The sequence below is a fragment of the Rhinoderma darwinii genome, chromosome 5 (assembly GCF_050947455.1).
Source record: "Rhinoderma darwinii isolate aRhiDar2 chromosome 5, aRhiDar2.hap1, whole genome shotgun sequence".
In the NCBI taxonomy this organism is placed as follows: domain Eukaryota; kingdom Metazoa; phylum Chordata; class Amphibia; order Anura; family Rhinodermatidae; genus Rhinoderma; species Rhinoderma darwinii.
The window spans coordinates 238,049,973-238,065,986 of record NC_134691.1 but is presented as its reverse complement, the minus strand read 5'-3'; the positions used below and the strand labels follow the sequence as shown (position 1 = coordinate 238,065,986).

The following is a 16,014-nucleotide window of genomic DNA, read 5'->3' as shown; positions in this document are numbered from 1 at the left end:
CTCTTGCAGTTTATGAATGGTTTGATCTGATATATTTTGTTGTCTGAAGGGTTGCAAAAAGGTCTTTGTGGTGGGCATATACGGACAGAAAGAACATCTGCCACAGGGATGAGTGCCTGTAATTGGCGATTTAAGCCAACAAGTAGAGGGTAATGCAGAATTAGAGTAATGACTGTGTACGAGATAATATCGTAAGTTCTTCCCTCTTCTATAAGGAATACTGGGAGTAATGGAAATTTGATCACGTAGATCAGAGTCTGCTCGCAGAATAGGCCAGTATTTTTGTAGAATCCTCTTCGGTGGTAATGCCACAGGCACTCATCCCTGTGGCAGATGTTCTTTCAATTCGTATATGCCCACCACAAAGACCTTTTTGCAACCCTTCAGACAACAAAACATATCAGATCAAACCATTCATAAACTGCAAAAGTAGTGGAGTGGTCTATGTGGCTAAATTCCCCTGTCCAAAATTGTATGTAGGGAAAACCATACAGGAACTTAGAAGGATCTCTCGACATTTCAGTGCCATTAATAATAAAGAGGATACACCTTTATCAAGACACATTAGATCTTTTCATGATGGCGACATTCGATTATTGAAATTTTGGGGTGTTTCCCAAATTAAAATGGGCCCACGAGCTGGGAATTTTTATTGCAAACTCCTACAAGAGGAAGCAAGGTGGCTCTACCGGTTGGGCACCCTTAGCCCAATAGGATTGAATGAAGGCTTTACGTTTGCTGCTTTTCTTTGATGACCAATAACTATACATTATCTAAAACCTATCTATTTGGGTTTACAATTTAATTATATCTATTCTCCATTCGGTTGTAATTACAGCTAATGGGGGATCTTTTCTTGATTGATACTTTTTAACATTTCCACTGAACAGCTACCCTTACCATCCGAACCACTTTATTTGACTTAATATTCCGACAGCTTTGCCGTCTTATTCTATTTCTGACAAAATGTCTGATAAACATTTGTACTTTTGTATAGGACTAATGGATACGGTGCAATTCTATATATTGGTGAATTTCAGTCTAATAACAAATTGTCTAGTTTTTTACGGATATACAAGTCCCATTGGACACTAGGTCAAAAGCAAATTTTAAAAGGCTCCTGTTGAAAACTGCATTCACATAACCACGATCTCTGCGCAAGTGCAGAAAAAATGCCATGTCTTTAAATCCTCAAGCATTCAGTTTCAGACACGTAACTGCTATGCACAGCACCGTGGGCTGAACCTAATAGGCCAATCGAAACACTCTCCGATTGGCTAATAGCTATGTCCGTCTAGAGCAGGGGTCTCAAGCACGCAGGTCGCATGCGGCCCCTGGGGATGTCATCTGCGGTCCGCGGGACACAGAGCCGCTTTTATCGACTCTGCTCCGAGACCCTGGAATTCCCTGACATCGCTGTCCACATATGAACAGCGATGCCTGGGGCTTCCCCAGAGCCGGAGTCCCGTGCAGAGCGCTAGTATAGGCTCTGCTCTGGGACTCTGGGGAAGCCTCTGACATCGCTGTCCATACATCGACAATGATGTCAGGGGCGTCCCCAGAGCAGGAGTCCCAGTGATGTCAAGGGCACAGCTTGAGTCCCAGGAAGAGCCTACTAGCGCTCTGCCCGGGACTCCAGCTCTGGGGTTGCCCCTGACATCTCTGTCCATATATGGACGGTGATGTCAGGAGCAGAGCTGGAATCCCAGGCAGAGTGCTAGAAGCGGCAGCATCCACCGAGGGCACTGCGGCACTATCTAAAAAGGGGCTGCCCAATCTTGACATGTGTGCTAACTGAGCCTCCGGACTGCATTCAGCGACACAAACTGGAAAGCTGGATTGTTGAAATAAGCACGTGGAGAAATATCTAAAATTTTAAACCTAGTGGTATTATTATAGTAATGTAGTATTATTATTATAGTAATATAGTGTTATAGTAGTTCAAATAACTAATTGATTAACAATCATTTTGTATTTTATCAAATTTGAAAGTAATGCGGCCCGTCAACTTCCCATTTTTTCTATATGCGGCCCACTTACCCGGCTGAGTTTGAGACCCCTGGTCTAGAGAGAGAGGCTTGACCTCTTTGCTTGGACGGGATTGGCCTATATCTAGTGGATGTGACTGGCTACGTATACAACATCCTAATAGGTCCAGTCAGATGCCTGTTAGACAAGCAGGAGGCTCGTCCTGTTTGCTTGGATCTGATTGGATGATTCAATGTCTGTCGTATTCTTCCGGCCACCTTATTCAGTTTGAAAATCTGCGGCGCGCTGTCATTAGCCCCAATACCCCTGAGGACGCTGCCTCGTACAGCGAGTCATGTCGGGGGGGCTTTGAATCTAACTTTTATAAATAACATGCTTCTCTGCTGATCCTTCTAAATACATCGCTAATAGGGCCAGGTTAACTACAGTCGCCGGCCATTTTGACACTTTGTATTTTTTGCCCAACAGGCACTGTCCATAAACATACTTCCAGCAGAGGGCCTGTTGGCATTTTTAACATAAATGTGGTTCGTCAGTTTGCTGAAATAGCATAATAAAAGTTATTTTATAAATAAGGACAGTTGGGAAATAGGTTTTTTTTGCCGGTGGCAATTTTGTATATATATAATGGTCCAATTCCCGCCAACTATCAGGGTCCCTTTTTTGTTAATATGCACTGATAAATGGTGCCCAATCTTATCCGCTTTTGGAACGATCTGCACATTTTGTTTTGTCATATTCCGAGAGCCATAACTTCTTTATTTTTTCTCCACTGGAGCGGTGTGAGGGCTTATTTGTTGCGGGACAATCTGTAGTTTTTATTGGTACAATTTTGGGGTACACATGGGGTACTTTTATTTTTTTATCACTTTTTAGGCAAGCAAGGTGACCAAAAATCATAAATTCTGACAATGTAAAAAGAGAAAAAAAAAAGAACAAAAAAAAAAACAAAACTGTTCACCTTGGGCTATAAAAGGACAATTTTACTTTATTCTGCGGGTCGATACTATTGCGACGATACCAAATGTATATAATTATTTTATGTTTTGCAGCAATTGCACAATAAAATCACACTTTTTTTAAAATTATTATTAATTTTTTTGTGTCACCATATTCTGAGAGCCATAACTTTTTTATTTTTCAGTCAAAAAAACTGTGCAAGTGCTTGCTTATTGCGTAGTTTTTATTGGTACTGTTTTGAGGTACATGCGGCTTTTTGATAACTTTTTATTCCATGTTTTGGGAGGGGTAGTGATAAATTTATATATTTCTTTTTGCAGTGTTCACCGGGCGGGAAAAAAACAGTTTTATAGTTTGGGTCATTACGGACGCGGCAATACCAAATATGTGTACTTTTTTTAAAGTTCGAATTTTTTTCCTTTAATAGAAGACTTATTATAGGAAAAAAAGCTGTTTTTGCATTTATTAACTTGAAACTTTTATTTTTGAACTTGTATTCAGCCTTTTTTTAACTTTTTTTTTGTCCCACTAGGGGACTTGACTGCCTTCACCTCTTATCTTTGCTATAATAAATTGCACTAACCACGTAGTGCAATGTATTAGAGCGGTCAGTTATTCACGAACAGCAAGCCTATTAGGTCCCGCCTCTGGGCAGGGTCTAATAGGCTTCCGTACGTGGCAGACCAGGAGACCATTGTTAGGCCTCCAGGTACCATAGCATCCCTACGATCACATGTCGATGCCGATCGCTACAAACCACTAAGATGCCGAGATCGCTTTTGATCGCAGCATCTAAGAGGTTAAAGGCAGGGTCGGAGCTAGCTACGTTACTTGACGCTGCAGCAGGGTGTCAGCTGTAACATACAGATGAAACCCTCGGCTGATGTCGCAGGCTCAGTTATTGAGCATGCGCTATCTTCTTTTTGCAGCCAGAAGTCTTAAGGCCCCGCCTCCGGACGGGACCTAACAGACTTTTGTACTTGGCAGAAAGGAGGCCATTGTTAGGCCTCCATTCTGCCGGAGTTGCCATCGGAACTCCGCGATTGCATTGTGGGGTTCCGATCTGCTGGTAAACACCAAAGCGTTGCATCTAAGGGGTTAATCAGCCGGTTCGGAGGCTAGCTCCGGTCCTGGCCATGCAGCAGGACGACAGCAGTAATATACAGCTGACACCCGCTGGCGATGGTGCGGCCTCAGCATCTGATCCCACACTACCAACACAACGTACCTATACATTGTGTTGCATTAAGTACTTAAAGGAAAGGTGTCACGAAAAAAAAAAATTTGATATCAATTTGCATTTAGTGTTTTATTATAAAATCTTTTATTTATTTGTGTGTTTGTTTTTTACTTTTTTCTTTCTTTTACTTCACTATGGGGGCTGCCATTTTGTTTTTCATCTCTGTATGTGTCGATTAACGACACATACAGAGATGGAATACGGCAGCTACAGTGAATAGGAGTCAATGAACGGGAGCCGTCCCATTGACTTTGCACTATGGCTCTGTCCTGCGCAGACGCAGGTCAGAGTCACACAGAGCAGAGCAGCTGTTTGCAGGGAGAGAGCAGGCGCCATCTTGAAGACCAGCTGCACTGCAGGTAAGATGTGTGTCTCTGCATGTCCCACTCTCTACCTCACAGACCCCCGCTCTCGTGACCCCCGACGGGCCCCCCCACCCGACCCCCCCCCCACGACGCGCCCCCCCCCCCCCGAAACGGCCCGCCCCCCCCACCCCCTTGTGTGAAGGACACACGATGAAACTGTACTGGGAAAGCCCTGAACGGTAAATCTCTCTAGTTGTGCTGAGACTGTTTGGGGATGTGACTAATGAACCTCTCAGTCTCAGCACAATTAGAGAGATTTATCGTTCAGGGGTCTGGGAAAGCTGGGTGACCACCATTACCCCTCCTACTGGAGTGTGAGAGGTTCATTAGTCACATCCCCAAACACACTCCAGTAGGAGGGGTAATGGTGGTCACCCAGCTTTCCCAGACCCCTGAACGATAAATCTCTCTAGTTGTGCTGAGACTGAGAGGTTCATTAGTCACATCCCCAAACAGTCTCAGGACAACTAGAGAAATTTACCGTTCAGGGGTCTGGGAAAGCTGGGTGACCCCCATTACCCCTCCTACTGGAGTGTGAAGAGGTTCATTAGTCACATCCCTAAACACTCCAGTATGAGGGGTAATGGTGGTCGCCCAGCTTTCCCAGACGCAGATATAACCAGGAAAGGGCTGGATGGACGGGCTGAGGGTGCACAGGGTTTTTGGTGACCCCCTCTGTCATGTGATCAGACCTAGGTTACCAGTTCATCAGACGGGGTTCATGTGACTATAACTCTGTCCATAACAAGAGACAGTGCACTCAGGACAAGCCCTGCCCTCATGCCATAGTTGTGTGGTTCTGTCTGCGGTGATGGCGGTGGGTGGCTCTGACACCCGCCTCCCCCGTCGGATCATCTCAGGACAAAAGGGGTGTCCAGATTGGAGACACAGCGCCGCACCTGTCCTCAGGTTTTGTCTGGTATTGCAGTTCACCTCCATTGAAGTGAATAGGACAGAGCTGTAATACCACACACGACCTGAGGACAGGTGCGGAGCCATGTTTTCCTGGACGACCCCTTTAAGACTTTTGCCGTGTGTGTGTGTGTGTGTGGCAGAGCGGAGTGTGCACAGGCACCGCTGATACTTCATAGCCGCTTATCAGCCGTTTTGAAGAATCAGCGGCGAGAACACACACACACACACAAAATCAAGTGTAATCAAGCGTTTTTTATGTGTTTTTTTTGCACGTAAAATGTGCAAAAAAAAAAAAAAAACATGTCAAATACACGGCGTGTGAACCGGTCAACTGAAAAGTCATTCACTTCACTTTCATCATTCTAAGGCTGGGTTCACACGACCTATTTTCAGGCGTAAACGAGGTGTTTTACGCCTCGATTTACGCCTGAAAAGACGGCTCCAATACGTCGGCAAACATCTGCTAATTCATTTGAATGTGTTTGCCGACGACCTGTAATTTTACGCGTCGCTGTCAAAAGACGGCACGTAAAATAACAGCCTCGGCAAAGAAGTGCAGGACACTTATATACAGGACACTTCTTGGGACGTAATTTGAGCCGTTTTTCATTGAATTCAATGAAGAACAGCTCCAAATTATGGCCGTAATTGACGCCTCGCAAAAAGCGAGTACGAGCAATTACGTCTGAAATGACGGAGCTGTTTTCTCCTGAAAACAGCTCCGTCATTTCAGACGTAAATGCAGTTAGCGTGTGCACATACCCTAGGGGTATGTTCACACACAATGTTTTCAGCTGAAAAATCGGAAGCAGAACGCCTACAAGCATCTGCCCATTGGTTTCAATGGGAAATACGGCGTTCTGTTCCGACAGGGCGTTTTTTACGTGGTAGTTTTCAAAAAACGGCACGTAAAAAGACGCCCGACCAAAATGAAGTGCACATCACTTCTTGGGACGTTTTTGGAGCCGTTTTTCATTGACTTTATAGAAAAACAGCTCCAAAAACGGCCGTTAAAAAACGCGAGTTTGATTAAAAAATGGCTGAAAATCAGGATCGGTTTTCCCTTTGTTTAGTAAGAGTGTGAACATACACTTAGCCTTTTGGTGTGTCGTAGAACTTCTTCCAGCTGCAGAATCACACCCAATATGGCTGCCAGACACTGCTTAGCAATTTGAAGACACCTTTACCTGGCTTGTGAGAGGGGGGGGTGAGGTTCCCTCCCACATTTACAGCAGCTGTGAGTCAGGTTGCTTTGCCTTATTCACCTTGCTGTAATTCTGGGAAGTGCTCCCCCTGGTGGCCAACATTGGAAAACATGTCAAATTATTATTTAATTTGTAATATTTTCCACCATACGGAAGAAAAAAAAAAATACAGCAAAAAACGTAAAAAATATAATAGAAATAAGTAACGACACTTAAAAAAAAAAAAGGTTTAATTTGCGACACATTCCCTTTAACGACAACGACGTACTAGCACGTTGGATGTCGTTAAGGGGTTAAATACTTTTTTGATTTGACTGAATAATTAGCAATTTTAGAGCAGATTGGAGGTAAAATAGTGACTATGTATGAAGACTAACAGACCACAATTTGATGAAGATGAAATTAAAGCGTGAAATTAAGCCTTTAATTTAAACCAGTACAACAAATTGGTACTTGCTTCAGACACTCACCATAATGTCACCCTTGATGAGCTGGGCTGGTTCAACAGCAATGCTTAATCGGTTTTGGTTTTCAGGTCCAACATTGCTAAACAAAAAGGGAAAAAAACAAAACGATTATTATAAATATGGTCATATCTTCTACACAACTAATTTACATAAGGATTGTTACAAATCAATTGAAACAATATAAATATTGAAAAAAAAATATATAAAAAAAATGAATAGTACATAGTAAGCACATTGAAATATTTCCCAGGAATCATAACAGATAGGAACCAGGGGATGGGGCAGGATTACAAGCAAAGGCAACACCTCGATTAGAAAGCGCGAGGTAGATTAAACAGTGGATGGATGTGCAGAGTAGTGGTCGTTGCGCCACACGGGCAGATGCGACAGTTTTATTAGGAGGTGTGCGCTTCTTAATATATCTGTTAGATCTTACTTTAGTAAAGCAGATAGCCAAAACTAATCATTTTAATTGGGAGAAACTGCTTTTCAAATGTTAGGGTGCTTTTTCTCCTTTATGCCTTGCAAATATTGAACAGGTCTACATTTTATTAGAAAAAAAAAATAGTTTTTCATTTTTACATTCTAATACCAATAAATACAGCAAAATACCTGTGGGGTTAAAATGCTCACTATACCCCTTGATAAATTCCTTGAGGGGTGTAGTTTGCCAAATGGTGAATTTTTTTTTGGGGGGGGGTGGATTTCCACTGTTTTGGCCCCACAAAACTGACATGGTGCCTAAAATATATTCGAATAAAATGGAGGCCCCAAAATCCACTAGGTGCTCCTTTGCTCCTGAGGCCTGTGCTTCAGTCCATTAGCACACTAGGGCCACATGTGGGATATTTATAAGAACTGAAGGATCTGGGCAATAAATATTGAGTTGTGTTTCTCTGGTAAAACCTTCTGTGTTACAGAAAAAAAATCAAAACAGATTTTCTGCAAAAAACATTTGTAAACTTCACCTCCACTTTGCTTTAATTCCTGTGAAACACCAAAAGGGTTAAGAAACTTTCGACATGTTGTTTTGAATACTTTGAGGGTGTAGTTTTTAAAATGGATGATTTATAGGGGGTTTCTAATATATAAGGCACTCAAACCACTGCAGAACTGAACTGGTCCCTGAAAAAATAACCTTTTGAAATTTTCTTGAAAATGTGAGAAATTGCTGATCAGGTTCTAAGCCTTGTAACGTCCTGGAAAAATAAATGAATGTTCATAAAACTATGCCAACATAAAAGTAGATATATGGGAAATGTTAACTAGAAACTGCTTTGTGTGGTATTACGATCTGTTTTACAAGTAGATACATTTAAAATGTAGAAAAATGCAAATTTTTGCAAATCCTCTAAATTTTGGTATTTTTCGCAAACAAACACCGAATGTATCGACCAAATTTTACCACTAACTTAAAGTACAATGTGTCACGAGAAAATATCTCAATCGCTTGAAGAAAAAGAAAAAAAAAACATTCCAAAGTTATTATCACATAAAAAGACGTCAGATTTAAAAAAAAAAAAAATGGCCTGGTCCATTAGGCGAAAACAGGTTGTGTCCTTCAGGGGTGAATAAACTAGTGACAGATCCTCTTTATGGTTGGTTATTTGACCCAGGGCAAAAAATTGTCGGGCGCCAACTAGTGATGCACGATGCATCGAAACTTCGATAATGTTTCGATACTCTGTATCCCCAAACGGTTCGATACTGTTATTTCATGTATTTCGAAACTTGCTGTGTGGCCGCACAGCTCAGTATTGTAACACATGAATGTATGAGATACAGCCATTGCTCCGCTCCTGAGTACTGACAAGTGCACGCCGTCAGGATGATGTGATGCAGCCAGCGCTGCACTAATGAGCGGCGGCACTAAAGACAGAACATCGCGTCGCCGGTGATTAGTGCAGCGCCGGCCGCATCTCCTCATGCTGACCGCGCGCGCACTTCCTGTCAGGAGCAGGGCAATGACTGTTACACAGCCGGAGCCCAACTCTATAACGGCGGAGGTCAGAGAAACCTCTCATCTCCGCCGTTATTCCCGTAAATGCTGCGATCACAGCGGACTGCAGCATTCAGGGGAAAATGAGAAGGGGGGATGCCCCTTGGATCGCGTCACAGGAAATTCCTGTGACGCGATTGAGGGACATACCATATATGGGCAGACATCCCAGGGTCCATTGAAGGACCCCAGGGCTGTCCTACACATACTTAGGTATGTCCTAATAAACTGCCTGTGTACAATCAGTGCACAGGCTAATGTACTGTAATATAGATATATGCCTGTACATTAAAGTTTAAAAATAAAGTAAAAACAAAAATAATGTTAAATTAAAAAAAATACACATACACCTTTTTTACAATAAACATTAAAGTCTCAATACATAAAATATTCACAGTCAGTAATGGCGCGGCCGTAATAACCTGCACAACAATTTTTTTTTCATTATTTATGATGTGTACGCTGTAAAAAAATAAAATAAAAACTGCTTTCTATCACTTATTGTGGGGCACAAGGTGTGATGAATTTAACCTCCATGTGCCTCACATTGATAGTAATTAACCTCATCATGTACCTTACATATTAACCCATTATGACTGAGAAACATGATGGGTTTAATTACTATTAATGTGAGGCACGTGGAGGTTAAATTCATCATCACACCACGCACCTCACATCAGAAAACGCAAGAACTTTTTATTACTGTTGGCAAAGTATCGAAATCGCAATACGAAACAAAGTATCGGTATCGTAGTCCAATTCTGGTATCATGACATCCCTAGCGCCAACAATCTGACCCCATAAAATCGCCACATATAGGAGAGATAAACGTGCATGGGCATCCCTACTGAAGTAAATGACAGCCGATATATATCTAATATCTCTCCCGCTCCATCCATCCCTCCCTCCCCCGCTCCATCCATCCATCCATCACTACCCCGCGCGCGCGCGCGCTCCATCCATACATCCCAGGGGGTCTGGAGCCATAATTAGGGACACGACCTATAATGCATTCCTGCGTCGCAGGACGTTCCCACTAATTGCATTACTCCCTCTGCGTGCTCAGGAGTCGGCCACGGACATCATATCACAGCGCCGACCCAACCTTACAACCGTTGAAAGTTACCCCTTAGTAACACGGACAGTTAGAGCCAGGTGGGGTTGGGACACTGAAGTGTAGTGTGGTGTGGTGTGGTATTCGGATATGTTCTAATATCTAGTTGTAATACTGTGCCATGTGTAGCGTTGGTATACTTAATACATATTAATAGTTATTATGTGTATTGAGGTATACAGATACTATACCGTGATTGTATATAATTTTGGGTATATTGTGTTTTATAGCTAATGTGATTTTGTGTTCGTACCTTTATTTACTATGCAATTGTGTCGTGAATCAACCCGCACATACATTTAGTTACCAAGGTAAATAGAAAAGCGTTAAACAGGGAAAAAGCTAGGGGAGCTAGGTATAACCCTAGTGACCCTAATAAAAGGAGGTAGTAATAGTGGGCGACACCAGCTAGTGGACCCCTTTTACAGCATACACAATTCTATTAAACAGTAACTTCCAGGGGCGTAACTAGAAAATTGATGGGACCGGCCTGGGCAGGTTGCATGGCTCGTGGAGGCCCTCAAGGTGGTAGAGGACCCTGGGCACATACACCTTTTCTGGCCATCCTTTAATACGGTCCTGGTTATAACACCACTTCTAGTTAAATTGTTATTACTGTTAAAATAATTACAGCTATTGGTGTACTAATACGATGCTTTTACCATTTCACAGACTATGAAATCACAAACAATGATCAAGACAGGATCAAGACTTGAATGCTGCCTCCATACTAATGGGAGGTATGAAAGAGGTTTACTGGTGGAAATCTGCAGATCATATATAAAGCTTAAGATTTTTATAATGTAAATGTAAAATTTAAAAAATGTGTATAAAAATGCAGAGTCAAAGCGAAAAATAAATTTACACTTGGATTCTGTACACAAAGAAGAGTCTGTTATAGCAATATGAGTAAGCAATTGCATGGGTTGAAATTATTTTCTAAAACCGAACGGGCATTACAATAATCATGTTTAATTCATTTCTGAATGATAATTGAAGACACAAACAATACAAACAAAATTCACACAGACCGCAAATAAGGCTTCGTTCACATCTGCGTTGGGGTCCCACTCTGACGTTGCGTCGGATGTTTCAGTCAGAACGGGACCCTGAGCAGACACAAACTGACACCAATGGAAACCAGAGGTTTCCTTTTCCATCACCATTGATTTCAATGGTGACGGATCCGGTGCCCATGGTTCCCGTATGTGTCTGTTTTGCACCGGACCAATCGTTTTGCCGGAAGCTATAGCTTTGTCGACTACGCTATTGCTTCCGGCAAAACGACGGGTCCCATGCACAAAAGACACAAGCGGAAACCATGGGCACCGGATCCGTCACCATTGAAATCAATGGTGATGGAAACGGAAACCTCTGGCTTCCACCGGTGTCAGTTTGTGTCTGCTCAGGGTCCTGTTCGGACTGAAACATCCGAAGGAACGTCAGAACGGGACCCCAACGCAGATGTGAACGAAGCCTTACGAGTACAGTACCCTTGATATCCTGGGCTAATCAATAAAGAAATTACTTACTATATTCCTGATGTATAAACAGGTTGCATTGCCTGGTAAACTTTCATGAAGGGTCGACATGCTGCAAAATGAAAAAAAAGAATGCACATCAATGTAAACTGTTAGAAGGAAAGGTGTCGCAAATGAAACTTTTTTTCTTTTTTTTTAGTAAGTCACTTTTTATTATATTTTTTCTTTTTTTGTGGGTATTTATTTTTTTTCTTCCACAAAGTGGGAAGTATTAAAAATGAAACAATAATTTGACATGTTTTCCTATTTTGGCCACCAGACTTACAGGAAGGTGAATCAGGCAAAGCAACCTGACTAACAGCTGCTGTAAATGTGGGAGGGAGACTCACCCCCCCTCCCTATTTTTCACTACAAGCCAGGAAGAGGAGTCCTCAAATTGTTAAGCATTGCCCAGCTCCATTTTGAGAGTGATTGTACAATGGTAGGACGTGCTGATCATGGTAGGACGTGCTGATCACGGCAGCTATAGGACACACCAAAAGGCTAAGGATAATGAAAGTTAAGAGGAAAGACCCTGCAGTGAATGACTTTTCAGTTGACAGGTTCACACAGCGTGTATTTGATGCATCTTTTTGGAGCATTTTAAGCGCCGAAAAACGCATCAAAACACTTAAGCTTCCCATTTACAACAATGGGAAAGCGAGCCGTTATTACATACAATGCGCTGTTTTACGCAAGCGGTTTTAAAAAAACGAGCATGCTTCTGGTCTATTCTTTGGCGTGTAAAATGCGCTAAATGTTCCAATTGTCAATGGGAGTCCTAATTATGTGGAACAATGTTAGATGTCCAGCAAGTGATGAATGAAAAAATTATTCAAGTAAAAAATAAAAACAAGAAATTAAAAATCCCGTGGAAAGAACGCCTACGCGTTTCAAACTTTTCAGTTCTTAATCAGCTATGGCTACGCGTAGGCACTCTCCCCAGGATTATTAATTTCTGGTTTTATTTTTTACTTGAATTAAACAGTTTTGTATTTTTTCACATCATATCGCGTGCTGGACCTCTAACTTTGTTCCTTGGATTTCTACGTAGCTCTTGCCCGTACGCCGTTCAATCATGGAACGTGGCGTCCTTACTTCAAATGAGTGGTGATCGGACCAATTTCTCTTGTATATTTTCTACTTGCAGTACTAATTATGCGCCAAAACACGTGCAAAAAGCAAGCACAATGCGTGTCAAACACACGTGTATTTTAAAAACGGCTTTACAAGAAGACTGCTGTAGTTTATTTTTCATAATACAATTTTTTTGGGGGTTTTACAGGTGCAGCTGGACCGTTTGGACTACATCGTAGACTCGTTAGACTAAGTCAATCTAGGTTATTTTTATTTTTAAGTGGTTAACGAGGGTTGTGTGGGGGAGATCTTATTTCAATAAAAAAAATATTCTCTTGTAGTTTTTTAATGCGGTTTTTGGCCGCGTGGGAAAAATGCATCAAAACCACGCTGTGTGAATTCATCCTTAGGCCCTGCTCTCACAGAGTATGTTGCAGGTAGAAAAAAAAAATAAATCACATCAATTTCTTGTGAAGAGTTCAATGTTCGGGTTACCAGCAGTCACATTAAAAGTAGGTCACTGACTTGCTTTCAACGTGACTGCTAATAACCCTGGTCACATAGCTAACGTGAGGACAGTCACTTTAGGAGTTCCTGCATTTGTTTTGTTTCTGGCACATGGGACCTCCATGATGCGCCAGAATTATTAATAACGATTGATATTTCTGACACATCTCTAGGTCCCGTGCGCCTCAACAGAAAATAGAGCTCACTGACTTCTAGTTTCTACTGTGGCACAGGAGAGGAGACAGAAGACTGCTGTAGGGGAGTATATATTATTTTTCATATTACTAAACTTAATTTTTTGTTTTGCAGGTTCTGCTGGACCGTTTGGACTAAGTCGTAGATTAGTTGGACTACTTCGATGACCTAGGTTTTCAGGTTTCCTTTTATTATTTGACATAAAGTGGTCAAAGAGGGTTGTGTGGGGGAGTTTTTATTTCAATAAAAAATTATTTTCTTATGTCTTTTTTTTTCTTTATCAAAGTTTATTCGATTTTCAGTACAAATATACAATAGCAATGTAATTGCACATAAAACAAGTGGCAGTTAAACTGAACCACAACAAATACAATACAAATGCAATACAAATAGAGTATATATAATGTAAGAAACAAAACGTTTAGATTAGCATATGAATCATAAAATGGAAATGCAAATATAAAGGGGGAGCGGAGAAGGAAGGTAAGCGAGAAAGGTGAAAAGTGAAAGGTGAAGAGGGATGGCAGAGACCCAAGATGCATTACTGGCCAAAGAGATTCAAGTGTGATCTTCCAGTCAACGGGAGAGAGCATCACTCTCTGTAAACAGAATCCAGCTCTTCCAGGTAGTTGGGAATCGGTCATGTTTTCCATTGTCCTTTGTCATGAGACTCTCCATTTTCATGATATGATTCAACTCGGTTACCCAGTCACGAAGAGAAGGGCATCCCGTAGATTTCCAGTGTCTAGGAATCACACACCTGGCTGCAGTAAGAAAATGTCTGAAGATACCTTTTTTCAGAGCTGTGACATTACCTGGCAAAAGGGACAATAGTCCAATAGCAGGTTCAATAGGCATGAGAGTCAAACAGTACATTATATAGTTTGAATAGGTTAGTCCAAAATGGAGATAAAATGGGACATTCCCACCATATGTGTAGCATGGTTCCCAAAGCAGAAAGGCATCGCCAACATTGATCAGACACGGAGAGAAAGGCTCTGCGTAGCAAGACCGGGTAACGGTACCATCGGGTAAGAATCTTAAAATTATTTTTCTGAGCATAGCAAGCTGAGGGCAGTTTGTGTGTAAGCAAAAAATTTTTATACCAATCCTCATCCTGTATATGAAACACTAATTCACGATCCCACGCCTGTACGTATCTAAGCAGCGAAAGCTCAGGGGGAGCACGAAGGAATGAATGCATGTAGTGTTGATAAAAGTTTAGAAGGCATAGAGGGTAGCAATAGAAATGTTTCCAACGAATCTGGCTTCTTCAACCCCGGGTTCTAACTCGGGAACTTCCATTTGTCCCATAGTCTGATAGTAGCTCACATTAATACGTTCAGACTTCTCTATATGTGAGGAGAGAGACTCAGGAGTTTATCCCGTTAAAAGTAGCCACTTGGGATTTCTCCCGGAGGCATGAAGGCCGTGCTGCAGTAGTGTGACTGAGCACGTTTGGACACTATGATACCTGGTCATGAGTTACACTTGCTGGGATCATGCCTCTTTACCTCCTCCACAGGTGTGCAACAACTTTAGCATATGCTTAGTTCTGGATGGATGATGTTTGTTGTTCTTAGTTTTTTTTATTTTCTCTTGGTTTAATTCACCGATATGTACTGCAATTGCCTTGGCTTTATATCTCAATGTATATAACGTGACACGAATTGCCTATTATGCTTTAGCATGTATGTTATGTATTCACTTCGGCACTGTTGGCCTGATTGGAGATATACTGCCTTATTTATTACTTTTGCATTATCTGAAAACATTAATAAAAATTCAATGTTGAAAAAAGAAAAAAAGAAATGTTTCCAACGCAGTTTTGTCTAAGGTAAGAGCCTCGCAATCTGAGAAAGAGGAAATGTATGCTCCACGCTGTAGATATTCCATCCAAGATAATCTTTTGTGAGGACAAGATACACACAGAGACGAGAGAGTGGGAAGCTCGTGTGTGTCGGCAAGTGTGGAAGAGAGTCTAACATTGTACGGTCTACTCCAGGAAAGAAATTCCTCCACTCTCATAGCCGGTGTGAAGTCAGGGTTTTCAAATAAAGGAGTGAAAGGTCCAGGACAATGTGTTGATTTGGAAGGCACTGCATCCCTATCCCAGGCCACCAGAAATTCTTGAGTTAACAATGGTAGCATGAGTGTATTTCTGTGCTGCTTGGCAATCCACGGAAGAGATGTTAGGCGCAAAGGTGAGATTTCAAATTCCAGTCTAACCCATTGTTTGTGAGTAACTGATCTAAACCAATCAGCAATTCTCATTAGAAGAGCTGCAGAATGATTTTTTTTTAAAATCCGGTAACCCCGCCCCTCCTTCCGATTTAGGCCTGCAGAGCACTATCATGCTTGTCCAAGGTTTCCTAGAGCCCCAAATAAATTTATTTATGGCTCTATGTAATGGACGGAAATAGGATTGAGTGGCCAGAATCGGTACAGTTTGGAATATATG

The 16,014-nt window shown here is 41.8% G+C and overlaps 1 protein-coding gene and 1 long non-coding RNA gene across 6 annotated transcripts in view; one reads left to right on the top strand and one right to left on the bottom strand.

Annotated features, from left to right (window-relative positions):
* Window positions 1-15,270, top strand: part of LOC142651839 (uncharacterized) — a 61,235-nt gene extending 45,965 nt beyond the window's left edge. The window contains exons 3-4 of the long non-coding RNA XR_012847719.1: window positions 10,927-10,994; window positions 13,668-15,270. This is a non-coding gene — a long non-coding RNA (uncharacterized LOC142651839). The remainder of the gene's footprint in view (window positions 1-10,926; window positions 10,995-13,667) is intronic.
* TNS3 (tensin 3) overlaps window positions 1-16,014 on the bottom strand; it is a 509,208-nt gene that overhangs the window by 226,774 nt on the left and 266,420 nt on the right. For all 5 annotated transcript variants that reach the window (XM_075827007.1, XM_075827004.1, XM_075827005.1 and 2 more), the window contains exons 13-14: window positions 11,787-11,847; window positions 7,145-7,220 (exon numbers count right to left, since the gene is read on the bottom strand). In XM_075827007.1, the coding sequence (XP_075683122.1) occupies window positions 7,145-7,220; window positions 11,787-11,847 (137 nt within the window). The remainder of the gene's footprint in view (window positions 1-7,144; window positions 7,221-11,786; window positions 11,848-16,014) is intronic.